Source organism: Falco peregrinus, chromosome 1, assembly GCF_023634155.1.
Source record: "Falco peregrinus isolate bFalPer1 chromosome 1, bFalPer1.pri, whole genome shotgun sequence".
Classification (NCBI taxonomy): Eukaryota; Metazoa; Chordata; class Aves; order Falconiformes; family Falconidae; genus Falco; species Falco peregrinus.
The window spans coordinates 68,756,015-68,779,811 of record NC_073721.1 but is presented as its reverse complement, the minus strand read 5'-3'; the positions used below and the strand labels follow the sequence as shown (position 1 = coordinate 68,779,811).

At 37.6% G+C, this 23,797-nt stretch overlaps 1 protein-coding gene across 13 annotated transcripts in view; it reads right to left on the bottom strand.

The window, feature by feature from the left end:
• Positions 1–23,797, bottom strand: part of RALGAPA1 (Ral GTPase activating protein catalytic subunit alpha 1) — a 132,900-nt gene that overhangs the window by 97,818 nt on the left and 11,285 nt on the right. For all 13 annotated transcript variants that reach the window (XM_055792983.1, XM_055793090.1, XM_055792721.1 and 10 more), the window contains exons 2-15: positions 22,100–22,210; positions 21,531–21,580; positions 19,957–20,014; positions 19,253–19,296; positions 18,194–18,371; positions 16,395–16,510; positions 14,960–15,098; positions 9,321–9,529; positions 8,722–8,961; positions 6,364–6,555; positions 5,872–6,009; positions 3,516–3,664; positions 2,194–2,323; positions 1,198–1,435 (exon numbers count right to left, since the gene is read on the bottom strand). In XM_055792983.1, the coding sequence (XP_055648958.1) occupies positions 1,198–1,435; positions 2,194–2,323; positions 3,516–3,664; positions 5,872–6,009; positions 6,364–6,555; positions 8,722–8,961; positions 9,321–9,529; positions 14,960–15,098; positions 16,395–16,510; positions 18,194–18,371; positions 19,253–19,296; positions 19,957–20,014; positions 21,531–21,580; positions 22,100–22,210 (1,992 nt within the window). The remainder of the gene's footprint in view (positions 1–1,197; positions 1,436–2,193; positions 2,324–3,515; positions 3,665–5,871; positions 6,010–6,363; positions 6,556–8,721; positions 8,962–9,320; positions 9,530–14,959; positions 15,099–16,394; positions 16,511–18,193; positions 18,372–19,252; positions 19,297–19,956; positions 20,015–21,530; positions 21,581–22,099; positions 22,211–23,797) is intronic.

The window sequence follows — 23,797 nt, the reverse complement described above, 5'->3', positions numbered from 1 at the left end:
AATGCATGGTTCTGAACAACTTCTCGGTCAGTTACAAAGAAATGTAATTTTGTCCAGTTGTCACACACCAGAAGAACAAAACAAAAGTGTGAATAATGCCTCTGCCCGAGATGAGAAATGTGGAAGCGTATGAAATGTTTTTACCAAAAACAGCCTACAGGAACATCCTCTTTAAGAGAGGGAATCTACATAGATTACTTCTCACTGACAAACCCTAGGATATTAGCAGGAAGTACCTTGCCTCACGTTTGACTGCAGAAACACATCAATCAGAATGCAGCGAGATAAGTAGACTAAAAATGACACTTTTTTCCCCATCTTTATTACTCACCCTAAATATAACCCTGCCTCTCACTATTAGATCTCAAAGCACTTTTTAAAGGAGAACAGTATTACTACACATGTTTTACAGAAGTGGAAACAAAGAAATTATTGCTCATGGTCACATGCAGAAAGTCAGTCCCTGATCTGGGAAGAGAATCCAGGTTTTGCAGTTCTCAATCCACCCTCTACCCAGTAGGACAGTCTTCTTGTCCCTTACCAGTTCTAGAACTGTACCATTACGTGGCAAGTAGCCACCTCCTCTCCCCATACTATGTCCTAGAGCATTTCCCGCATTGTTTAGGAATCAGTTTAAAAACTGGTACCATTCATATGGATTATTAAAAGTGTCTTTTCGCTTAAATAGTCCAACAAGGTCACTTCAACAAAATGCGTCTTCACTATGGCTTAGCAATGAATTAGTTCCCAAGCAAAACTATGTGCACCTTACACTTCATCTTTAAACAACACTCATTGGATTTCAGGACCAATAGTCCAATTGTGTTTCCAATAGCCACTTGCTAGCTAACTCTTACCAGATGTGTAATCTTTGTTACTTTCAAGAAGTTATGGTTGGGACTCAACTATTTAATTGCTTTGATAAAAGGAGAAAAGCATAACCCGTTACAGTGTAACATTTTAGGTTAAATTCAACACACCTTTAAGAACTACATGGCTATTTGCTAGACTGAATTTTCATGTGAAGGTTTTGTGGTGGTTCTAAAAAGCAGCCTCACCTTAGAGAAATCAGGTTATTTCAGGTGATAAGAAACACCTAATTAGGTATACTAAAAAGGCCAGACCAAAATTATGCTGTGCCCAGGATCTCATTACCCCAGCTCAAATTCAGATGAGGTGTATACAGTGTTGTCTTACCTTTGCCTTTGTGTTTTTTCTGCTTCTGCTCACTTAATTTATCCAGCGGCAGGTCACTGAGGTCCAGGCTATACAAGTTTCTAGCTAATACTTTAGTTAGTGTCTCCATTGTCAGTGACCACTCAGTGGCCAGCTCTTCCCAGTATGTCAGTGATGACATTACGGACAGCAAGTCATCCCAAAGTTCTCGAGAGATGTACACATTTAGATTCGCTTTGATCCAAGCTACTATAAGAGTCTAAAAGAATAAAGTGAGAAAAGTTGGGTTCTGAACACAAGATGACAACACTCAAATACTACTGCTTAAAAGGAAGTTTCTAACTGCCACAGAAATTTCTGTGTAGTCCTGACACTTTTTCCTCACTTGTACACACAGAATTTTCATGAATCGTCAAGTGTTACATTCACATGGACTTCTGACTTAGATAAAGGAACGACTGGTTTGACTCATGAAAAGTCTTTTGGTATCTTACAAGTTTTGCCAAAAAGTTTTGCAATACTGTTCTCATCACATTTGTATCTTGCGTATGCTTGTTTTTTCCCTACTAAAGAATCTGGAGACTTTACAGATCTCATTTACAAAGAAGCCACCACAACAACACTCTGCAACTATAAACTTTGAAAGCATCTCCTACAGCTTATTGTCAGGAATAAAAAAATCAGTTGGTTAGGCACAGATGGCACAGAAGATTTTGTGCTGACCTGAGCTAATTCTGCAATGGAAGCAGGCTAAAACTGTACACACTGCCAGTTATGCCAACTCAACTAAAGGACAGCAATTTTTTAATTTCACAGTACCCCAAAAACTGTTGTCACAGTGTCATTAAATATAAGACAAAGTAACAAATGTAGCCAGTTCTTTAACGCACACCATTCACATGATCTGGGTAACAAGAACAACGATATAAGATGACAAACCACCAACAGTCGTTGTTGCATCTAATCACTTGGTCAAAATTAAGATGAATTCATTAAAGTGAATTTATGTTTAATTGCCTGGAAAAGAGGTCCTGCAAGTCTTCCAGCTAAAGTGGAGTTTTTTCTTCCTTGATACTGCAAGAAAGTTTGGGGTGGTATTTTCAGCACAGATTCAGTAACCCTGAGCAGCACAAGTAGCATCTGTTCCCTGCAAAACGATATTAAACTCAGAGTTACCATTTTGCTGTGGTTCTGTATACACCAGGATACTTTTACAGATAGAAACCGAGCTTGATTTGCTCAAACACACTCAAAACAGAACAGTGATTACAAACAGCCTGACTTGGTTCTTGCAAAAGAAATTACTCCAATCTTCTTTTCACACTTGAGAGTGAGGAAACCCTGTTGCCCTCCTAACACCTTCTGCCAGGTCATTCAAGTACTATCACCTTCAACAACCTAAAATTACAGGCAAAGTTTACATTATTATGAATGTACCTCATCAAATATTTCTTGCGGCACAACCTTTACCATCATAGTCTAGAGTAATTTCTTTACAGTAACATGAAACTGGGCAAGAAAACATTGATCTAGTGGAATCTGTTTTCTCTTATTACTCCCAAATTTCACAGTGTCTAGCCTTGAACTGACTCCTTATTTCCTCACAAGAGGAGACAAGCTTCACAAGGTATGTAATGCCAACTCAACTTACTCGGAGTTTAGGAAATGGTAGTGACAGACTCCATGCAAGTCAAGTGAAAATGGAGTAAATCAGCCATTTGAAATCCCCTTGGCTACTACTTCCTTGCAATGGAGAATGGTGGCAATATACTGCCTCATTAGAGATTGCTAATTAAAGGAGAGGGGGAAATAACAGAATGAAGGTGGGGTCCTTTGCACCTGCTAGACACCTTAAGCGCTAGAAAGGAACTAACCAGTTAAACAGTACAGGAACTCTTGTAAACGGTTACAGATCAAGAGCAACCTACATCTGATTGTAACAGTTATCCATGCTTATCTGAGGAATTTTTATTTATCTGTGAATATGGTTGTGAAGCTTCATGTATGTTTTTGTATTTTAGCACTCTGACACATGAGCAAAATGCCCTGGAAAAGGCATCAGTAGCTCCTTAATAGCAGTCTGCATATCCTAGCTTACTTGTTTCTTCACTGAGGGCTAACCTGCCTCAAACTAACTAGGTCCTTACTACTGGCTTTAACAGAGCAGATAACCCCTGCCCTTGTGGTAAATTGTCTGTAATGTTAAAAGTCCACATATTTACTGATTTAGAGAAACTGGTTCACATAGTCAATACCATTCTACTGTGTTTACCACGAAGTAAACTTTCACATTTATATTTTGAACAAATAATCTTAAGATAAAAGCATTAGCATTTTACCATGTCTTCTTGTCCATAGTCACTTGGACTACCATGTGACGGTAGATATTAAGAATGCGTTTACACATATCAGTGTGTTCATCCAGCAGCGCTTTGATTTCATTTGCAGGTTCAAGAAAGAATATATTTGAAGAATTTATTATAAAAACCTATAAGTAGAAAAGAGTGGATGTTATGAGCTTGAAGCACTTTGATGTTTTCACCAATTCAGTTGACAGTAACCAAGAGGAGAAAATCGATGATTAACAGAAAGGCTGCACATGCACTCAGAAGTATATACTTAAATGTAAGTTACCTTGATGTGATGATAAAGCAATAAGACTGTTCTTTCCCCATTTTTTTTTCCTAAAAATATATTTGTGTATTTTTGCTCTGATAGACAGATGGTACAACAAACTACTCAATACAATTATTTTAATATGATGGAGAAATCTGTCCACTATCATTTTAATATGATTGAGAAAGTTCCACCTGAAAGCCAGCAAGTAACTAGTATAAAATATGGTAAACTACGTGAAATAGTCCTGGTAACAGTGTGTGCTTCGGCATAAGGCCTGTATTATGTTCTAGGAAAGTACAGCATTAATCCCACCGTGATCAGTAAGGCTTACCAAAAGTAGGAAACAGGTTAACTTCCCCAAAGTGGCTGACTTCAGCGGACAGTGAATTAGGGCTTTCAGAATGAAAATGATGGAAAAAAAAAGTAGGCAAGGACACTGTAGGTGTTACAGGAGCTACTACTGAGGTGTTGTTATATTTTTACCTACGTTTAGGAAGTATTTGACTCACAGTGAGCCCTAGAGTTACAATTTTTTTCTTTGTCTTTCTTAATCCACATGTACAGGTAATCATTGGTTCTACAGTTGTAATTTCCCTCTACTGACAGTTTTGGATTTTAATGATGTAAAACTATTAGTATGCAGCTTTACATTCACTAGCCTCAATTAATGAACCTACCCGACTCGTAAGTGCCTAGAAATAACTCTATGCAAGAATTAAATGGACAGAAGTCTTGGGTTCTTGATTCACAGAAAAAGCCAAATATGGTTCCAGTTAAGGAAACCTCTCAAATTCAGACATGGTACTGGTTTCAAATGATGTTTTGACTCCACTTCAGGCATAAAAATATATTTGCTGGCCAAATAAACCTTTGTCCAAAAAAATTCAACATGAAGAATCTCCCAGACATTCTCAGATGTGTAAACCTTAGTAATACACTGCAAACAGATAAATAGACTTCACTGCTTCTTTTCTCAGAAACACTTCACATTCTATTCATATTCATTGCATGCAAAGATCATGAAGTTTAAATTACTGTAACATATTTGAATTTAAAAGTTATTTCAGTTACAAAGTCTGTTTCAATATATAACAGTGTACAGCACAACAGGAAACCCTATTCAGGAAATCATTCAAGCTGTGGTAAAAATAGTGAGTTCTAATTAGCATGGGCACCCACAGTAAAAGTGCACGTGGTGGAGTGGCAAATGTACATGTCATTTTATTTTATTTTATTCAGAAACAATTTTCTTCTGGATAAAAGAATATTACAGAGGCTAGAGTCAAATACACACCTAGATGTATGTACGTGCATGCACATATCATATATAAAATGCACACATATGACTTTTAGAGCATTTCAAAAGACTCTCAAATTATACACGGTTGATTTTCTATATCCTCAACTTCAGTGAAGCATTTTGCTGAACATTTGAAATTAACATGATTTCTACCCTGCCAAATTTTCTAGAAGCAGCTAGAAAACTTAAGTTAGGGAACTTCTGCAACTCTCCCATTCCTTAAGGATATCACTGAAGTAGAGACTTGTGGTGTCTGATCAATTTTTTCAAAAACTTATGTACTCATCCAATCTGTAATTCAGATAAAGATGAGAAAATACACGTGTAAACTTTATTATTCAGATTAAGAAAACCTCAGGTTTGGAAGGTTTGTGTGTGGTGACTAATAGCTTAAAAGAAAAAAGCTTCTAAACATTCTCATTACACACTTAATTAAAATAATCTGAAGATTGCCACTCAAATGAGAATTTGTTCTGTGATACAATGCAGTGCAGAATGCATGTCTTGACTAAAAAAACCAAAAAAGTTTTTCTGTGTTATCCAACACTTGTGTATACACTGTCCTATGTAAAGTCAATAAAGATACAGTGAACAACTGTCATTATTCTAACACTATTTATCATCATACTTTTAAATTTTAAAATAATTTTTCAGTTCAGAGATGCTTTGAGGGAGCATGGGATTGGGATTCCCTTGTGCTATATCCCACTCTTTATGTGCTGATAACAAGAGCTTTATTATGAGGATGAAAATTAGATATCAAGTCTATTTCATACCTGCAACACTGACTGCACCCCAGCTCGTACATTTTGCTCCTCAGTATCATTTTCCGACATTTTATGCAACGTGTCTTCGTAACAGCCATTTCTTGCCCAGTTTGAATTTCTAACGTGACTGGAGTTCATCCCTTTTTCCTGAAAAATACTTTTTCTTAAAATCCCACAGATTTGTAGACATGCATTTTTATGTTTTTCCTCATCCCTTTATTTGTACGTAATTTTTATACAGCTGAAGGTTGACATACTGTATAATCCACATCTTTAGAACAGTTCATGAAACGATGAAATTTTATGCTGAACAAACCACATTAAAAATCTACAAATAATGGATCAAATTGGTAGCCCATTTATGTACTTTTAATTACCACTGATTTTCCACAACAAATGCTCTGACATCAAATTAAACCACATATAATCTGTTGAGGAGACCACTTCTCTGCCTACTAGTGTATCAAAAAGGTGAACAAATATTAACCAACAGTCTTTTACCTCTTCTCTTTCCTTTGCTTTCTCTGATGAATTGTGGTCAACAACATTTTCACCACAGTCTACAGCTGTGCACTGCATTATTTCTTCAGGTTCTTTCATAAATAAAGGCTTGTCTTCTTGCTGAATCCATTCCTGATACACCTTTACCACTTTCCTCATGGCAGCTGCTTCACATATTGGCAACAGAAATGCCTGGGAGTAGAAAAAGAAACAAAAAACCAGTTACAACACTTGAAATCAAGTTGCCCTCTATAATGTACAAGTTCTAGGGGATGAGGGGGGAAAAAAATACAGCCAGTGCAGGATCCTAACAAATGACTTACTCCTAAACCTAAATGTTTTCTCACTTCATCTATAAAATGAAAACATGAATAAAAATGTTTTGACAAGAAAACTTGTCAAGAAAGTACTTTGAAAACTTCACTGCCAAACGAGGAGATATAAGCATCCATACAGGCATATCTACTCAACATCTAACCTGTTGAAATTAAGATTCACTCATCCAAAGTATGCAAAATGTGTCAGCAGAAGTTTCTACTACATCTTCCATCCACAGGGCTTGGAAGAGTGAAGTTAAATCCGTTCTAAATGCCTAAGAAAAAATCAAGTGACAAACACTGGCAGCCATGTACCTTAATTTTAGCCAAATGAGAGTTTACAAAACAGTAGCCTTAAAACAAATAACTCCCTGAAAAGACTTCAGAATTAGTTTCAAAAAATTGTGCATTTGAGTCAGTGCGATGGCTGATCAGCGCCCTCTTCAGGAGGTTTTGTGGATCTGCTGTGCTGGTAACAGTCACAGATCAGAAACTTCTACCATTAGTAAGGCTTTAACTAAGTATAAATTCATTTACCAAAGACCATGATGCCCTAATTGTATTTTAAAAAGAACAAATAAACTACCCTAACACATATTTCTATGGAGTCCATGCTTTGAATGTTGAAAAATCATTGCCCGTGTCTTCAAGGAGCGCCCACTTGACACAAGCGGTATGTTCTCTCTCTGGAAGCAGACATTTCATACCAGTATTGCACACAAAAAATAATTTTGCTGTGTATTAAAGAATTCATCTGACAAGTTCATCAGTCACACACTATCATACCTCAAGTCCAACAGTCTTCTGCAAGCCCACATACATTTTTTTTTGTACCCTGGAGCCTACATTGCATTATTTTCTAGAATCTTCCCACCATTCAGTACAACTGAAACCTCCTCCTGACTGGAACAACTTAGCTCTAATGTTTTAGAAACACTGCAAAGATCTGGCATGTTAGAAATGAACTTACACTGAAAACTTCTGGATAAACAATGACTTAAATGAGATCTCACAACCACACATGAAGTCCAAACAATCTACATAACTCAGAGGTGCCTTGTGAAAAGAACAAATAAAATTGCCTTTGCTGTCCCTTTTCCCCTGGAGGGGGGTGGGCAGTTTCTAAATAGACTATCAATAAACCCTTGAGCAGCAGATGAATTCAGGTAACTCCATTTGATCTTCAATAATGTGTCCAAGGCTCTTCAACACACTGGACATAGATAAGCTTCTAACATTTATTCGCCTCATTTGAAAATATCCATTTGATCCAGATATACCCAAGTTTTAAAATGTTTAGTCTTCTGCTGTTTAAAGCAGTTAGTGTCATGCATTTCAGTTGAAATTTAGTACCTTTTTTTTACTGTTACTCAGAAAAGTCTCTTCATATTTTACCTATAGTACAGGGCATAAAGAAAGTCTATCTTGTTCTATTTTCCCACACTGAACTCAAAGTTATGTATTTTCACATCATTAATAAAGACTCCATATTCTGGCATATGTTCTCAGTTTAAATTTGTCTGATAGCTTGCAGTTGAGAAACACTATTTTGAGTATGCTCAGCTAACGTTTCTGGTTGCAGTAAAGTCAGAAGCAGAATCTATTACCTTCTATAGCCATCTGTCCCACCCTTCTGATGAACACTGTCAAGGTAAGGACATTCAACTGCTCCTAAAACAGCTCTTTAACAGCTGCAGACTCCCACAGGAGGCTTATTTTATTACGCTTGGTTGTGAGCTCTCATAGCTACATGAAAAGATTAAACATTCCTGTCTAACAGGACCTGTAAAGTCCAAGTTAGATGTTGTTGAAATGGTTATTAAAAAAACACAATTAGAAAAAAACAGGAACCAGGGATATTCTAAACAGAAAATATTTCAGAATTCTAACTTTTCAGTTCCGAAACCTTAAAGCAAGATGACAGAAAAAAATCTGTAAGTTTATGTAATGTTCTACTTAGCAAATACTCTTGAAATAAAAAGACAACACGATGATCATCTACAATAATCAAGATTCTTGCATTCTAAAGAGGGTTCTTTACCTGTCGAAATATCTCAGTTAGAAAATTAACATTACTTCTTTTAAAAGAAAAGACTTTCCGGACAATTTCAATATCAGTTAAATGCTCTTCATCAATACTGCAGAGGCTCGAAGAACTTGGTTCTCTCTCTGTTAGAGTACTGGTATTAGAATGAGATTGTTCTGGCTCTGCATTTTTATCCTGCTTATCAGTACTGTCGTTTTTGCTGTCCTCCCTTGAAGCCATGCTAGCAGCTGCTCTCTGAAACAAAAATAAAAGGCATATTCCAGGGCTCATTTTCAGTAGAGCTGAACAGTACAATATAAGTTGTATACAACAGTATAACTTAGAAGAGTACAAAGAATTCAGAAAAAAAACCAACAATAGGATTCACTGCACTTCAACGTTTCTTATGTCTATTTGACTAAAAACAAAACATTTGAAAGAGAAAAAAAAGCAGTATAGTGAGTCCTGCTAAAGTGAATTCATAAGCAGAAAACTTCTTCAGAAATTCCTTTTTTTAATTCTTCCTTAGTTATAATTATCAGAGCAGTGCACACTGCTGACATAATCATTAAGACAAAAACATGAAAACAATTTTTTTGTATATTTGGGTTTACCTGAATATTCTTTGGCACATTTTCACCTTCCATCCCAGGAATATGAGGTCCTGCATGAGGTTTTGGCTCAAGCCAGAAAGACACCAGCCATCGAATGACAATAACACGAGCCTTAATAAAAGGTTCCTTTGTGCAATATATTGCCTCATTGGTTTCAGCATCTTTCTTAACCATTACATAGTGTGGCTTTGGTCTCATTTGTGGTATATCTGTAAGAAAACAGAATATCTTAAAAATATGTGCCGAGAGAAAGCTCTATTTAAGAAAGAAATCCTAAACCCATAACAAATACACGTGAGCTTTCAGAGCTGTTTTTTCATATTCCCTGTTGCACAACTCATCCCAAGATGTGCCAAAATGGATGCGATAGAGAAAATAGACTAGAAGACATCAAAAGGCTGCAATTTTTTCCTGGAGGGAGACAGTATCATTCATCCAACAGACAGCAACTTGACTCTGCTATGCAAAACCTTTAATTTTTATCTGAAAGTGATTTCTATAGACTCACATCCTTGCTTGTGTTTTTTTTTCTAAACAGGTAAACATTTCATTGTTTTTAGCTTTTTGTAAGCTACATGCTGTACTCAACGTTTAAAGATATATGTCAGCAAACTCACTACTTCACACTTTCATTGAAAACAACAAAGGAGTTCTAAGCAGCAAAACAACTGTTAGCTAGACTAGAATATGGCCTATGCTAGAAAGCTGTTTTCACATAGAATTAAGATATTGTCAAATCTCTTAATTTTTAAGAACTATTTACAGTCAAGTTACTAAGCAACAATTTATGTAACTCATACTGTTTTACAGCCTTTTAAGAGTCCTGTATGTTTACTTATCCCCTACTATCAAACCTACTGCGAAAAGCAGATGCGGTTCACATGCAAGGGATCACCAGATTTCCTAACGCATCCTTGGAAAGATCTCTATGTTGGTGGCCAGCAATCCACAATAAAGCAATATAACCAGCATAAGGGTCATCAATCCTTTACTGATACAGATCCCAATATCTAATCATGGCTACAATGGCAGAGCTGTAATTCCAAACTGTATCCTAACAGCAGTTGCAATAAACACGGCCACTTCTGACCCTGCAATAGGTGAAAGATGAATACAAGAGAGAGAAATCCTGCTTCAAAGCCATGTGAGTTTTGCAGCTTCATCTAAGACCATGTCTGCAATAGCTAATTTTACTGGATTTGCTACCAGAGAAAGGGCACTTGCACCTTCCTATGACTTAGCTGAAAGATGATTCCATGGCAATAGCTTCTGTACTGGCTTGCAGGGGACGTAATGAACGATTTCCAGTAGCATGCTAGCTGGCAGGAACTGTGGTTACTCGGGATCTATAGCCTACAATTCCATTTCCTCCACCCCATGTTCTACATGATGGTTTAGTACCGTTTAGCTCTTCTGGTTCTCTCCCATGCTAGTGGCAAAGATGTTAACCGTTCATCAGTATTCCTGAATCTGCTTCAGAAAAAAGTGACAGCCCTTAATAACTCAATATGGATGGAATTGACATGTGCAGTAAATATCTTATACAGATCGGGGGGGGGTGTGGGGGAACAGATAGACAGCTTTTAACTCGTGCATAATGATGCACAATTCTGCAGGGACAAGTATCAACAGCCCAGTTCAACTCCAGCCATGCATCAGTCAACTCAACACGTCAAAATTTCTGGGTTTCACAACCCAAGACAGGATGCAGAACAGTTCTGCGATAACAATCATCAGTCTGAAGCAACTATGGAACTTTCAGATGCTAATGGCATTTCTCTTGGAGTGGTATACCAACTCTACTCCTAGTTCTAGAAGGGTGAGTATGAGACCTGCTCCAATACAGTAAGTAGTGGAAAATTTGTCTGTCAGAACACACCCTGCTGCTATTTCAGTATCATGATTTTCATCTGATGGCAGAATATTAAAAAACATACAAACAAAAAAAAACAAACAAAAAACCCAAACCAAACTAAAACAAACCCCCACAACCCAAAAGGAAGGAGGCACGGAAAATGATGGTCCTGTCCTACCCAGATATGGAGAGTGATAGATTGGACAGAGATGGCATTTCAGCACAGTCTGACCTTCTCTAGAGCTGGCGGTACATGAGTAAGACATACACCCCATGGTTTTACAGGCCAGAAGGCAGTTCAAAGATACTAATGGTGGGAGTCAAAGAAGATGCAAAGTAGTCAGGCTGAAGAATATAAAGTTGTTCACTGAGTATATCTTCCTAATGCAAGGTCATGAGTCATTTTAAAGGATCCAGCATAACTTCTGCCAGGTTACAGTATCATAATTCAGGAGGAACAAATCTGGATAGTAACTGATTATTTCTTCGCTGCTATCTAAGCAATCAACTTATGACAGCCATGTATACTTGTAGGCATTTGAAGTGAATACAGCCTACCTGCCAGACTGCTGTAAAGGTTTTCTTATTAACATTACAAATACACAACATCCAGCACCAGCATTGAGGATATCCAAGCTGGTATAGCTCGAAGCCATTTCAACAGCCACATACAAAAGTAGTGATAAACTCATCATGATGCTGCCAAATTGAGGAATGTTTCCAAAACAGACTTTAAAGTTACAACCACTATTTTTAATGGAAGCGTTATTCCTAGAGGAAAACTACATGACTCTTGCATACCATCCACCTAAGTAAGTAACAAATGGACAGAATACTTTCCAAAAAGCTTATAAAGAGTTTATTTACTACAAATAAAAACCAGTACATTGTTTTCATTCTATGGAAAGCAGCAGGATAGTAAGAAAACACTAATAATTAAAAAAATCTTAAACAGAAGCATGTATAACAGCACAATCAGCAAATGCCTGGTAGCATGGTGTTTAAAGATGCAAAAATAAATTCTCTCTGGTATCTATCAGCATTTAACAGAGTGTGAAGGCTGCAATACTGGCTGTATTTTCAAAAGGACAAGACATCCAGCAGACATACAGTAAACATGTCTTTGCAGCACACTGTCTCCTTCTGTAGTTTGATATCCTCTCTGAACATCCTCTCTCTCTATTCCCTCTCAACTGTATTATATCCTGCAGCTGCTTCTCAAATGTATCCTCCTTCAGTCACTTCTTGTATTTTCACATTTCTGTCCATCTTGGAAGTAGATGTCACTGCTCCAGATGAGGACGCTGATGTAAAACCAAAGCAAAACATAAGCTTATTAGATTGACTCAAATAGCACAAGAAGAAATATTCCCTCTCCCCAACCCTTCATTTTTCCTTTCTGTTTTGGGCTTTCCCCACCCTCTGCCCTTCGCGCTCTGGGAACTTGATGTAAGCTGATGGCAAAAAGGGGAGGAAGCTATAGGTGGTGGAAGACATACACAGGGTAGAAAATGAAAAGATCAGCAAAAACACAAGGTGGACACTTGTGGGTTTGACCATGCTTACTTTCTCAGGCAAGAAAGGGTTCAGAAGGAATGCAGAGCTGCAGAGAGCTGTAGGACAGCCCACTTTGTTTCCCTTTATTTAAAGGAGCACATCTAAATGGCTTGGAAATGGCACAGAAAGGTGCTATGATGGAATAAACAATGCCCCTGGAATCTTACTCCATACCTGTAGTTCTTACTAAACAGTTTCTAGAGACAGTCTTACAGGATCTAAACAGATGTTAAAAGAAGTTAAAAAAAATTATCAAAAACCCAATCTCATGGGCTCTTCTAAGCCTGTAATATTCAAACCAGGATTTGGAGGAGGCACAATACTATGTTCTTGTAACTGGAATGCTTGGTGCTTGTTATTGCAACCAACATACTTCTCTGAAAATCATAGAATCAGAATGGGTTGGGTTGGAGGGGACTTTAAGATCATCTAGTTCCAACCCCCTGCCATAAGCATGGACACCTTCCACTAGACCAGGTTGCTCAAAGACTCATCCAGCCTGGCCTTGAACACTTCCCGGACACAACTTCTTTGGGCAACCTGTTCCAGTGCCTCACCACCCTCACAGTAAATCTACCTTAACAGAAAGAAAGGAAAAAAAAAAAAAAAAAAAAAAAATCAATCCAATATACTATCTCCAGTAAAGCCCTCTATCAATGCTTGCTTACTAGAACTAGTTTTGATTTGTATCTCATGACTTCTCCTAAATTAAACATTACCCCAGTAGCACAAGAACTGTTTCTTAGGTTTGCCCTGTTTTGTGCCTAATGGCTGTTAATTTTGCTCAGAACAGGCACACGGTTGTTTTCAAATAAGGTGGGAAGATGCATGCCAGAGAAGAACTTAGAGAAAAGACTATTCTACTTACCAGTGTTTCTGTTGCTTTCATTACTGTAGTCTTCCAAAATCCTAGTCATTGTTCCTGACTTTGCAGTTTAAGGCACTGACAACAGTTTTGGAGGTCTGTGCCCATTTCTTCTTCTTCTTCCCCACTGTTCTCTTCTTTACTAAGACTCCGGAAGTTTCTTGTTTATGGTTCACAGAAAAAGAGAGGACTACAGGAACAATCCTATGGAAGACTTGAATCAAGATCTTCAGAGAAAGAAAAAATATTGTTTCCATATTTCTTGTTTCAGGATGTCAAGCAGCATCCCTCTTGCAGCTACTTTATCACTGAACCTCTTCAATATCTTCACACAACTCTCTTCTCCTGTTGCATATGGCTGGATTTACACTGTTTCTTCTCCCCTAGATGAGAAGGCCCACTGTTTGCCTTTCCCAGGAGAACATAGTTTTGAAACATCCATCTCTGAAGAAAGCCACAATCCCAATACTTGTACATGGACTGGCAGAAACTAAGACCTTTTCAACAAACTTCCCCGACAGCTTGATTTTAGAATATGAAATTGTGTCTGGAGAGCACTAGTAATCCTTGTGAGACACTGCATCAACAGGTAAGAGGAGTAGTGAGGTGTCCATATTACTCAAGTAATGAATTGACAGCTTAAAGCGGTGAAAATGTTGTTGACCACGATTCATCAGACACGGTATCACTGTGCAAACTAGAGTCTTGAACTATGCTGGTTTACAACCAACATGTGCATGGGTGCATGCAAACCTGAGCTAGCAAAATCAAGATGGGCAAACAATGTTCTAATTTAGAATGTGCTAAATATTTCTGAGCAGAACTCTAGTTTTTTTGCTAAGCGAACCTAACTAAAATTCCACTCTCTAGATGGAAAGATATATTCTAGCACCAACAGCTTTAAAGACTGGGTTAAACCCTAGCTTCCTCTTCCTACTGCAAGCTTTTAACAAAATACATTGACTACAAGCAAGCACTGTACAACCTAACCACTATGATTCTGTACAACTAAAGCCAACATCCCCTGAGGAACAGCAGATTAACACTTTTTCTCTCTGCAGCAGTAGTTTCTCTTCAGAGCATAATTTAAATCAACAACAAAGGTCACATTAAAGAACTGTTTTACAAGAACATTTAATGCACCTGAATCAGGTTAATATAGCAAGATTGACTCTAAAGAAAGGGTCAGGTGCCTCCACAAACAGAGAATTAAAACTCATGAACAGGAACCATAACATGTTCTTTCATAAGAAATAACTTTTGGAGAATGTTCTTTACAGTCAACGTGACTCAAGCAAAAAATGGCTTTGCTATGCTCTCTATTGGAGAAAATATGATTTTATCAGCTGTGTTAACACTTACCAAGTATAGGGTTATACAAGCTGGTCTCCTTACAGATGTTTGGAAAAATAGAAGGTAAGTAGTATTTCTTAAAATTTGAGAATAAAAATGAAAATCCCTTTTCCTGGTTTTCCTTGTTCTTCCATTCTAAACTCTTAACCTTAAAAAAAAGAGGTTGGATAAAGTAAACATCTAGAAGTAGAAGAGGAAGATAACTGATGATATTTCTTCTTTGTAAGTTATTTCTTTGGAACAAAATCATATGAATTGTAATAAAAAACTTCTAAAAGATGGAAGAGAAACTAGCTAGGATATGTCAATGAAACAAAGACTTTCTCTTCCAAAACATTGCTTCAAAGTGAACTTGAACACATCAAATACTGAAACCAATAGAAATACATCTGCTTTTATGATCATCTTGCCAAGTCAGGGAGTAAATCCAAATTGACTGTTGTCTAATAGAACATTTCACAATGTTTTATAAGAAAAGGACAGCTACCCATGCTACTCTGAACACGTGTTAAAACAAAACGTCAAACCGATTTCAACCAACAAATGTCCATATATTCATTATAATAGGTACTTGGATTCATTTGTGTGGTTGGCAATATGAAACAAACAAGTCTGTCAACAGAAGCAGCACAAGATACAACTTTAAAGTTGAATTACACAAATCTACTTCCATGGATCACAAGTGCTAAGCCTTCCCCATTATGAAATATTTTCCTGCTGAAAAGCACAGGAAGTTCTTCTTAATAATAAATCCAACATGCAGTTTCCATCTTTGTCCTGGAGAATTCATCTGCCTGCAGAGCTGGGTAATCTGCCAAGTCCACCATAAATAAAATAAAGCAAGGTTTGCTTTTCTTTCCCTCCCCCCACTTCTTGGGGTTTTTTTCACCTTTTTTCCACTCTGTTCCCTACTCAAAGTCCACAGTTCTATTATGATCTATTTTTAGGGCAACGGATCTTTGGAATGAAACATACATACATACATATATATATATATGTATGTGTGTGTGTGTGTATACACACACACACACACCCCCACACACACCCAGTTTGAAAAACAAAGTTCCTGACCACAACAAAACCCACACAAGAGCAAGCCCAGTTGATCCTTCCACTGGTTGAAGGCAACAGGATGGGGAGGGGCAGGTGTAAATGGGAAGGGAGCTGGAATCAGCGTTGCTAGAAGTGACTGAGAAGTCTTGATTTTTCTCCGTACTCTGATTCAAGACACTGTGGTACCAGACCTATGAATCTTCACACAGAAAACAAGTGAAGATTTTCTAGAAGAATTTCCTTTTTACAAAGAACACTGGAAGGGTGATGGGGAGGAACGTTTAAAACCTTTTAATATACATTTGCAGTTCTACTAGTAAATGTCATCTTGAAATGCACAAGCAGGTGTTAGTTGCTTCATATTTGTTTGCTTGAAAACTATAGAACATACCTGAATTACTATGTATTTCAAAAGTGCTTCTAAGAAATAGCTTGTTAAATCTTCTTGTCCTTTATCTCCCGATTGTGGAGGAACAAGTGGAGTGATTTCCTCTATAGTCACTTGAGCTATTTAAACAAAAAGAACAAAAGAAGTACATCTAACATTTAGACAGTTTCTTCTCATGCATAAGTATCTACCAAGTTACTGGGTAAGCAGAGAAAGTTACAAGCAAAACAATCTACCCATAGATTCATGGAAATTAGGACATTTTTAGCTAATAAACCACCACAGAATTAATTTCTTACCTAAAAACACAGTGGATAACAACTAAGTTCTCCCTGTGCACCTTGGAAATCTACCTGCCAAGACCCATTTTTCTAAAAGGGATAAGTCCATTTCTTTTGGAATTTGTGCAAACATAGTGTAACATTCCTGTTGCACAGATACCAAATCATTATTTACATCTCTCATGATTTTCTTCATTTAGCAGTTGATCAGCTATATCTGCGTTAAGTTTTACTAGCTCTGTCCTTCCTTTGTCTCTACAGTGAAGCTACTTCAGAGCTTATTTCTGTCTTGCTCCTGTAGTTAGAAGTTCGCATTTCACTCTTTGCACTCTACACTGCATTTCTACACTGCCTACATCCACTTTAGATTTGTTCCTTCTCTCCCACTGTAAAGATTTAACACAAAATAACTCCAAAACAGGGCTTAAAATACGTAGCAAACTTTCATCTGCAGATGATACTGCTATGAAATGAATTGTTAAGTTTCAGTAAATTTAACTACCAGTCAAGTAGACACTGCTCACTTCCACACTTGTGTCAGCATTAAAACATTGGGTGGAGATGGAAAAAAGATAACAGCAGCACTTAATGTTCAGAGGAAAAAGTGGTTAGCTACTTAGTCACATTTATGTGAATACAGTTTGCACTTGTGACCCCATCCAATTGTAATTCATTAGTAACGAGCTTAAAATCCTACTAACAGGAATAAATTGAGTTAGGAGGCAAGAGGCTGCCCAAAATAACCAGCATCTGATACTTACTGCTAGAGTGAACAGTCAAAGGAAAAACTGCCGTTAACCATGATCTTAAGAAAAAAAAAAATCATCCTCACTCTATTGATAAAAAATAATGATGTTCACATGAAAATAAAAAAATAAGTAAATCAAAACTGGGAAGTAGAAAAAGCTGATCTCAGAATGCTCAAGCCTTTCCACTGATGCAGACCCATCTGACCTCAGGTTTTGCAATTTACAAGATCCAATTCTTTTGGAAGATTCTGAGCCACAAGAATACCACAGCTTTAGTTGCATGGTCATACACAGATACAGCAGGAAGATCAACCACTGGGCTTTACGCACTGCCCTAACAACCATTCTCTTGAAGGCCATACCAGAAACTGCTCCGCATTAACTTGCTCTCTGGAATAAGGCCAAAGCCAGTGCAAGTGTTCAACACAAGCAGAATCCACCTGCGCAAGTTTGTAGTAGATGCAGCATCTGCTTGTAGTTCTTCAGAAGTATGACACAAAATTGGTCAGTTTATATTCACCTGCTATGTGTTAAGCCATACTTTGAAAAATAAGAAGAACACAAAAAAAAAAAACCAACCCACCCTAAAAAACGATCAAAAAAGATAAAGTTACTATTGCAAGAAGATCTGACAAACTGCCAAGAAACTCATTAAGATCTCCATAACCTCCCTGGGCACATATATATGTTAGTTCTTTGTTACTTCAACTTGCCTTTTCTGTGCTGAGATTTAATTACATAGAGAATTCAGTAATATTACCAAATTACTTACTTTCTTGAACATTAAGTGGAGGGTTAATGAGATTATCTAGCGTTCGGGGGCCATATTCAGATTGTGGTGATGAAAATCCAGGAATCAAGCAAGAAAACATCCATAGCTGTTCTTTACTACAGTTATTTTGAAGTGCTTGGAGCCACAAAAGAAAGAGACGCACACCCTCTCGCCGTATCTTAAGGGGGGGGGGAAAAAAGCAACAAGTTAATTTGTCCCAGAACATACAAAAGCCTTTCCATTTGTCCTGGGAGGGAGAAGAAGGGGAGTGGTAGAAAAGATGAGAACAGCCAGACCATAAGACCACCAGCATTCAGCAGAGCCAAGCTAGTGCACCTGCTGCTCTGGCTGAAATGCAAGGACAACCCTGGCCCCTTCACTGCTGTTTGCCTCACAGAATCTCTTTCACAGAAAGAAGTGCAAGAAAACCATCACGTGTCTATTTACTTGTTCAACTACAGGACTGCAAGATGCCATGTGAATTTTTCAGTAAATACAAAGACCATCATAAAATTTCTAAATGTGTTCATAAACTACAACAGAGTGGAATTTCTGCAGCAGAAGGACCCTTTTACTCTCTTCCACTCCTTCTTCAAGAAGGATGATGGAGTCTCACAGCAGTCCCCTCCTGGCTCTCACACTAGAGAATCTCAGCTCCAGCCCAGCCTGCAGGTGGTTTACAGAGGAGTGGCAGAGTTGTTTGCCGCAGTACCAAAACTACACATCACACCTGGGTGGCTTTTGTCCCGTGGTCAACCATTATTACACTACTCATCAAAGGTCTCTTTGGTGTACATGATCTTCCACTTCCAAGACAGCCTCAGCCCCAAAACCAGTTTCCTTGCCCCTAACAATGAAATGTTGCTTTTGTGCAAAATCCTTCAAACCATTTGCACGCATTCTTAACTTGGCTACTCTATATAAAACACATTACTACTGTAAGTAGTTCTAGTGAGGTAAAGCTGACTTTATGTGCTTTCTCCATAAAAATTCACCCTTCATTCTTGTCTTAAAAACTTAAAAACTAAAGCAAAAGTAGTATGCAACTTTTTCCAATACCTTTAATGAATTTCCAGTGTGAAGAAGCTTCTTTAAAATCAACCCTAAAAAGAAGAAAATTTTTTTTAAAAAAAAAAAAAGGCTTGTTTATTCTTTCTTTGTTTCTTTCAATGTTAAGAGCTCTCGGTCAGACTTGATAGTAACTTTTAAACAAGTCCTTGGCAATCTCCAATTTAATCTTGGTGAACTTGATATCCTCAGGCAACTCTCTCAATGCCAGAGGGTGGGAAAGAAAGATCACCTTTCATAGCTTTCTCATAGCCCATAACATCTTTCACCAAGGGTTTTCTGGGGATGTGTACATTAAAAGTAAATTATTCTCAAGTCATTAACATGCATAACATCAGCATTCCCCTTTACAAATACAGATCTCACTCCATTTTTGAAATTTATTACTACGAGACAAAAAACTAGGAAAAAAATAATACAAAAGCAGCTTTCCACCTTCCCTTGTTCTTTCTCAACCACTGTTCTACTTCCAGATTGCCAGATTTAATTCCATCTAGGAGGGCATTCATTACATTGGTGGATTTTTCTGCTTGCTTGTTCTTTTGGGTTTTTTTCTTCCCGTAGCTTGCAAGGGTTTCAAGACCATAATTCCTGTTATGCCACTTAAAGGTTAAGGATATGAGCAGCAAAAACTTGTAATAGCTACTAATAAAACCTAAGATTTAAAAACAAAAAAAAAAAGGAAATCAACTTACCAATACTATGAAATTGCCATCTCTGATGAATCCTTTCTGGAAGGAGTTGCAAAATTTTCTATAAAAAACAAAACCCAAGGATCTATATTGCAGGCATCACTCTCAGAATACCAAAGAGTGCTTTCACAAAGGCCACAGATTAGAAGCTGAAGGGTTAATTTAGAAAATTTCCACACTGCTTTCCTTGGAAGCATTACTGTCCTTTCAAGATAATCCCATTCCTAAAGCCAAGAAGTCCAAAGACTCTGACAGACTGTCTGGCAAGTCCCGCATTGGAGACTTCACACGCTACTGCAGTTTATCTGGCTCCACTGCCTCCCTGCTGGATATTGCTACTCACTGCAAAGGGAGTGGAATGGGATGAGTGTCCCAGTTGCTCTGGTTCACAAGAGGTTGTATTAGGTTATCCCACCTTTACAGAGGCTTAAGCTAGGATGCTAAGCTGTCAGCTTGCCTCTGTGACACAAGGAAACATTTGCTTCAGCCTTCTTAACAGAGGGGTAATGAGCTGCAGGAAAACAATGCAGAAAAGACCTGGGCTAATACCTCCCCAGTTAGACTGAAGGATGATCATCTTCAGATGGTAAGAAACAGAGTACAGTTAGTGATAGTGACAGAGGCAGTTAAAAATCTGTTATGTAGCACTTCAATGGTTATGCTAGAGGCATTAGCAACTTGTAAATAATCTGATTTCCCAAAGGAATTCCTGTCCACGGCCCTCCAGCAGCCTCTACAACTGCTTCCAAAGCACACATCACCTAACATCCCTTTATGCTGGAACCAGTGAACAGATGAACTACCTCTCTTCAAATTCACTCTCCTTGAAACAGTTAACCCCACAGTTTGAAGTACCAACGTACCTTACCAAAAAAACCCAAACAAACAAAAAAAACCAACTTGTATTCAGCCATGTGATAAGCATTCATCAACTTTCAATTTTAGATGTTTTCAAAAAACACAATCCTTGTTATAATTAGAAGCCTCCATGAAAAAGGAAAGAAAAAACCTTGACATTCTAAGCTATTTCTGTACTACAGTCTCTGCTCAGAAATGTTCCGATTTCATTACATTAGCTTCTAATTCATCTTAACTCAAAATATGCTTTTGGTGAGGATATTGTGAAATGCTATTTTCAAATAATAGATCTTTTAGAAAATAAAAGGGATCTGTAGAAACTAATTCTGCAGTAGTAATCTATTGTGAGAAAAATCAGAGATAGCATGCAATCAGAAGGTCAAAAAAATCATGACTAATCAGAGATCTCCCTTCTAAGAATTTTGAAGTGTGTACCACATTGGAATGGGGGTGGGGGAGGGAAACACCACCACCACAAAGTAATGAACTATCTGCAGACAGAGAAAACATTTTTTTTATATCTTCCTGCAAAACTACAAGTCAATTTCTTTGTCTTCTCACACAAAGCACATACATTCAACTCTAAGCAAAGAGAAGAAGGAATGCAGTTAGATGTAAAGCATATTTCCAGGCAACTGTAGAATAGCTGTACTGTTACTATTTAACATGACTTAATTCAAAGCAAAAAAACTCATACGGGAATATACAAATGATCTTACCTCAAAAATAAAAAGAATAGAATCTAATTCTTCTCTTTGAGACTTGTGACCTAGATGCAATTAAAAATAAACAGAAGATATGTTTTCATTATCAAAACAAAATGTAAAGAGCACTGACAAAGACCCTTAGATGTGTAAAACAAAAACATGCATTTCTACAACTATAATTTTGCATGCCTTCTGCAATAAAGTGTATTTCATAGGTATGGTTTATAACAGTTAAGAGTTTGTGTAACTTTCTATTACGGCATCAACAGCTGGTAGAGATTATGTTAAACAAAACTCAGAATAATTCTGCAGAACACAAAAGGTATTATAACACCTTAAGAATCCTCACATTGCAAAAGGGCAAAACCAGTAATCAGAGAACAAATGCTCCTTGCTCACCTCAACTGCACGTACCTCTAATTGCTCTGCCTTTTTTAGCAAAGTCAGTGCTTACACATATTTCTGTACAACTAATGTTGCCATTTGTGACCACAGATACAGCTTCATTTATAACAACCTGCTTTATTTTATAACAAGAACACAAGGACCGAACCAAAAAGTGTTCTATTTTAAATACTTACCTTTTTGTTTAAGACCTACTTCAATAGTCACGAAGTTTTCAAAGAACACATAATATATATGTGAGAAATGTAGGTCGAAAAACTGTTTGAGATCAATTGATTCTGCATTCTCTGAAAAACAGAACAGAACCTTGGGTTTACTTCTTTCAAATATTCAGTCAACCACTGCATACCATTATCCAGAAGTAAGAACTGAAGATACTTAAAATTATTATTGGTAAAGTTCTTGAAGTTTTCATTCTTTTCAATTGAAGCTACTGGAATTCAGTATGGCATGCTCTAAGTGCCCAGTCAATTTTATATAAGGAAGCAGTGTCTTGCACAGTCATTGTTTGCATGACAGTAATGCCTGCAAACTCCATTCATGAACCAGAATTCCATCAGGACTAGCACTGTACAGATGAATGTTGTTTTAATTGTTAATTTAATAGAAATAATGCTAACTATGCTGCCCAAACTCTGTATCAGAAAGACCATCGCTGTCCCTAACTGTAATTTCTAGACACAGTTAAGCTTACTTAAGAAATGGGAGAAGGATGGTAAGGACGGACCTCGTCTGCTCTTTAGAGAAACAGGTTGGGAGGAAGCAAACAGCAGCACTAAATTCCCACTGCTGCTTCCTAACTCCCTCCAAGCGCCAACATGCACTTTCCTTTCCAGTCTGGCCCAGTCCCCCATACTCCTTTGATTGTCTGGTCTCAGGAGACCAGAGGCTGGTGAGACATTCAGGGATATCCTGAGGTGGAGACACCACTGTGAGCGTAGAGGGGTACGCTTTCTTTTGTAGCCCAGGAAGGTTTCCAGCCTCTCTTCCCACAACCCCCTAGATGGTTTTGTGCAAATCCCCAGCTAAAGAAATACATGATGATTTATCTAGATTAATTTTAAATTGATCATTTTAAACGATCAATTCTTTCAAGCCTCAGTACACACCAAACCAAAAGACACTCCCTGTCCTGTTATTTGGCTACAAAGGAGTAGATAAACTAGGTGGACAGAACAATTGTATGGAAGCACAGAAGAACAGGGAGACAGTATTTTAAAAGGTAAAACTCCCCCCTTTCAGAATATTGATGTGAAACAAAACTAAAAAAAAAAAAAACCAAAAAAGCAACAAAACAAAAAAAAAAAAAACACCAAAAACACCCATGAACAAAGGTGAGGCAAATGAAACCTTTATACCCTTCACCAGCTCTATACCTTGAGGCATCTTCTTTCACTGTAGACCTATCTTTTATAAGTCTTCTTCTAATTCTCTACTGGATCATAGGTTTTTAACCCTTTTTAGAATTACATCAATCTTTATCATCTCGCATGACTGGATATACAGCTGATACAGTATAAAGCACAGAAACAATTGATTGAAAGCATGGCCAAAAGCACGGCATATTTTCAATCCTATTTTATTATGTAGCTCTAGAGGATTGTCAATCCAATTTTATCACAGATCTTGCTATAAGAGTTTCCAACACATGTTCAATTTTGACAGAATGCTTTGATACTGCAAATGTCTTGCATAATCAGTGTTGTGGAGCCAGAGTGTTTTCAAAGAAGACAAAAGCTAAGATAACTCTTAAAGCAAAGCAGCTTGGATAGCAATAAACTTAGTGGTCCGGAGCGGCAAGCATGTGCCTGACAGTCTACAACTACCAAACCTCCAGTTGTGCAGAAACTGCTACACCACTTACAGATCAGCAG